The 4,338-nt window shown below is 35.4% G+C and overlaps 2 protein-coding genes across 2 annotated transcripts; both read left to right on the forward strand.

Moving 5' to 3' along the window:
• Nucleotides 1–686: 686 nt before the first annotated feature.
• Nucleotides 687–3,966, forward strand: LOC132271720 (receptor-like protein EIX2). The gene has a single exon (XM_059773182.1). The coding sequence runs from the start codon at nt 687–689 to the stop codon at nt 1,800–1,802; it is 1,116 nt and encodes a 371-aa protein (XP_059629165.1). The 3' UTR covers nt 1,803–3,966.
• On the forward strand, nt 2,763–3,991 carry LOC132271721 (receptor-like protein EIX1). The gene has a single exon (XM_059773183.1). It carries the CDS (start codon nt 2,763–2,765, stop codon nt 3,423–3,425), a length of 663 nt encoding a protein of 220 aa, XP_059629166.1. The 3' UTR covers nt 3,426–3,991.
• Nucleotides 3,992–4,338: the final 347 nt, after the last annotated feature.

Genomic DNA, 4,338 nt, shown 5'->3' on the forward strand with positions numbered 1-4,338 from the left:
TGTCGGTAGAAAATATTCAATAATAATAGAGAGTTTTATAGAATTGTAAACTATTTTTATGATTAAGTTTTATAGAATTGTAAATTATTTTCATAATTCTAAAAGATTATCTGTTATTTTGAATTGTAAATATTTCCATGTGTACACCTATTAAAATCATTTAACTTCAAATAAAAAAATAAATAAATAAAAAAAGTTTAGTCATACGATCTTAGCAATTATAGTTTAATCTAAACCTTTAAATTTAAACCTACATTTGAATTTTCCTATTACTCTTAAATTGGAAGTGATTACAAATATTCAAATAATTTAAGGGTAATTGCAAGTATTCAAAATAATTAAAATTTTTCTAGAAGTTGGTAAAAACACCCTGGATTACTGAAAGAGAGTCAAAACAGGGGAATAGTTTAATGAAGTGTTTGTTGGTTTTGGTGGGGTTATAAAGAGAGTCAACACGCAAAAGACTTTATGAAAAGAGAGTCAAGACAGTATGTGGTTACTAGGAAACTTCCCTTGATGGTTCGCACCTGCCACCTGCTGCTATAAATACATTCCACATCTTCCTTCAATTCCATTCTCATCCATCATCATCATCAATATATATAAAATCTTTTGATATAGTATTATAAGTTCAATATATATATATATAGCTAGTATTAGTTACTAGCTGTTGCTCATATCCTTGCATGATTATGGCAAAATCCATGACAGATGTTAGCATTAATCTTGCAATTGTGTTTCTGATTACTTCGGTAGTACTAACTTTTGATACAATTGTGGTCTTTTGTAGTGGAAACAACAGCTCTCATCATGTGGTTTGCGTGGAGAATGAAAGACGAGCCCTTCTGAAATTCAAGCAAGATCTAAGTGATCCTTCAAATCGTCTCTTCTCATGGGTTGCTGATCAATCAGGAGGGAACTGTTGCGAATGGGTTGGAGTTGTCTGTAACAATTTAACAGGCAATGTCCAGGAGCTCCACCTTCAAAATCCTTTTCTTGACGCTATATTCAATGTCCAATATCTAAGTAATGATGAATATGAAGCTTTTGAAGCATCTATTCTGGGAGGTAAGCTAAACCCATCCTTACAGGATTTGAAGCATCTGACTTACTTGGATCTTAGCGGCAACAATTTTAATGGGATTCAGATTCCAAGCTTCATTGGTTCCTTTGGGAGCTTAAGATATCTTAATCTCTCCTTTGCTGGATTTGGAGGTGTCATCCCAACTCAACTAGAAAACCTCTCTGGGTTGCACTTCCTTGATCTTTGGGGAGGTTTTGAAGGAGTGTTTCCTCATCAACTGGGGAACCTCTCCAATTTGCACTCCCTTGATCTTAGGGGAGATTTTGAAGGAGTGATTCCTCATCAACTGGGGAACCTCTCCAATTTGCACCATCTCAGACTTGAAGGTTGGGGCAATCTATATGCTCATACTCTTCAATGGATTTCTGGTAGTTCCTTGTTGCAGCACCTTGATCTGGAGTACGTGAACCTCAGCAAAGCACATGAAATCAACATGCTCCCTTCTTTGGTAGAGTTACACTTGGTCTATTGCGGGATTCATCACTTTCCTCCTTTACATATTCTTAATTTTACTTCTCTTGCCGTCCTTGATCTTTCTGAAAACCCTTTTGAATCCTTCATCCCACCTGATTGGCTGCTTAGTCTTCATGGCCTTGATCATCTCGGTTTGAGATCATGTGGTTTACATATATCAATTCCAAGCGGTCTGAGAAACATCACCTTTCTTAGATATCTTGATCTTTCCTACAATCTCTTCAATTCTACAACACCTGATTGACTATCTAGTTTTAGCCGCCTTGAATACCTTGATTTGTCCTCCAATCTTTTCAATTCTACAATTCCTGAGTGGCTATCTAATTTTAGCCTTCTTAAACACCTTGATCTGTCCTCCAATCTCTTCAATTCTACAATACCTGAGTGGCTATCTAATTTCAGTCATCTTGAATATCTTGATCTGTCATGGAATTTCTTCACAGGGGGATTGCCAAGATCCTTTGAAAATCTTTGCAACTTGAAAGTACTCAAACTTTACGAGAATAACTTGAGCGGTGATATACTGGAGATTTCAAACATTTTGTCTAGTTGCATTTTAGATGAAATAGAAACTCTAGATTTAAGCTCCAATAAACTTTGGGGCCATTTTCCCGAACTTCAAAAATCTAAAAAATTGGTTAGCCTTGATCTTTCTAATAATTCTCTTTCTGGACCTCTCCCTGAAAGTCTTGGTGAACTTGCACATCTAGAGAGTTTTTCTGTGTCACAAAATTCATTACAATGTGTCATCTCTGAAGTCCACTTCACCAACCTCACACGATTGAGGTATCTCGATGGATCTGGGAATCAATTGTTCTTGAGTGTCAGTTCAAATTGGGTTCCTCCATTCCAACTTTGGGAATTGTCATTCAGGTCATGTCGGTTAGGTCCACAATTTCCCCATTGGCTTCACTCACAGAAAAATTTAGAGATTCTAGACATATCACGTACTGGAATTTCGGATACCATTCCTAGGTGGTTTTGGAGCTTATCATCTCAAATTATCTATTTAAATATCTCTCACAATCATATCCATGGTGAGATTGTAGATGAGTTTTTAGCCACATCTGTGCCATTCAGTGCAATTGACTTAAGTTCCAACCACTTTAATGGTACATTACCTCGTTTGTCGTCAAATATATAGACACTGGATCTTTCGAACAATTTATTTTCTGGATCTATTTCTCAATTTCTGTGCTATAAGATGGATGAATCTAAGAACCTGCAACTTCTTAATCTGGAAAGAAATCTTTTGTCAGGAGAATTGCCAAACTGTTGGACAAGCTGCAATAGATTGGAGTTCATAAATTTAGCAAATAACAATCTAAGCGGCAAAATCCCAAGCTCCATGGGATCTCTAGATTTTCTCAAATCGTTGCATTTACGAAACAATAGCCTATCTGGGGAATTACCTCTGTCGCTGCAAAATTGCACAAGCTTAGTGGCTATTGATTTTGGTGAAAATGAATTTTCAGGAAGTATACCCACATGGATTGGAGAAAGGCTTTCAAATCTCAAGATTCTAATCCTAAGATCAAATAAGTTTCTAAGCCATATTCCTAAGAAACTTTGTGCACTCAGTTCACTTCAAATCTTGGACCTTGAACATAATAATTTTTCGGGAAGTATACCAGCATGTTTCATGAATTTTTGCTCTATGGCCATACAACAAAAGTCAAGCAGAAAAATGTTATACCTGTCTAATTCTACCTTTTCATCCTCTTTTGAAGGTTTTTTAGAGAATGCATTATTGGTAATAAAAGGACAAATGACGGGATATAGCACAATTCTTCAACTGGTTACGAGCATGGATTTTTCAGATAACAATTTATCAGGAGAGATCCCTGAGGAATTGACGAGTCTCTGAGGGCTTCATTCATTAAATTTGTCTTATAATCTTTTGATAGGAAGAATTCCAAAGAATATTGGTGCTATGGAACAACTAGAAGCCATTGATTTCTCCATGAATCATCTTTTTGGTGAAATCCCTCCAAGCATGTCAAGTTTGACATTTCTTAGTCACTTGAACTTGTCCTACAACAATTTGAGTGGAAAAATACCATCAAGCACTCAACTTCAAAGTTTCGATGCATTCAGTTATGTTGGAAACAGTTTATGTGGACCTCCTGTTAATAACAACTGCGGTGTTAATGATACACCATCTGCTATTGAAAATGGAGCAGACAAAACAGGCCATAGATTTGCAGTGGACTGGTTCTATGTTAGTATGGCACTAGGATTTGTGGTGGGCTTTTGGGGTGTAGTTGGTCCATTTCTGTTTAACAAGTCATGGAGATTTGTATGTTTTCAGTTCATGGACAATATCTGGTATAAGTTTCATAGCGTTATATGTTCATGTGGATGATACAGCAACATAAATAAAAATTGTGATCTTTATTAATCTATAATGTAATCTGTGATTTTCTACATACATAGATGATTGAATTATGCTTTCATCATTCTCTTGCATCAATTTCCTATCATCAGTAGCACTCAACATCAAAAGGCCATTTATTTCTCAGCCAATAGTGCCATAGTAGATTGAAAGCAATTAAAACACATATTTTAACTGCTCTTTGCCTGTAAATAAGGAAATTATGTGGCTGCATCTCTTTTTATTTTTATTTTCATTTTTAATTTTTTTCTTCGGTAATTTTAGATCTCGTATGAACTCACAAACCAAGAAAAAAAAAAAATTAAGTGAATATAATGTTGAATAAGTACGTTATTAAAGTATAAAGTTGACCAAATCTTGAGAAACCAAAAAAGCAAGTATAGAC

Source organism: Cornus florida, unplaced genomic scaffold (genome assembly GCF_030987335.1).
Source record: "Cornus florida cultivar Cherokee Brave unplaced genomic scaffold, ASM3098733v1 CherokeeBrave_3.0.0_Hap2_Chr08, whole genome shotgun sequence".
NCBI classification, from domain to species: Eukaryota; Viridiplantae; Streptophyta; class Magnoliopsida; order Cornales; family Cornaceae; genus Cornus; species Cornus florida.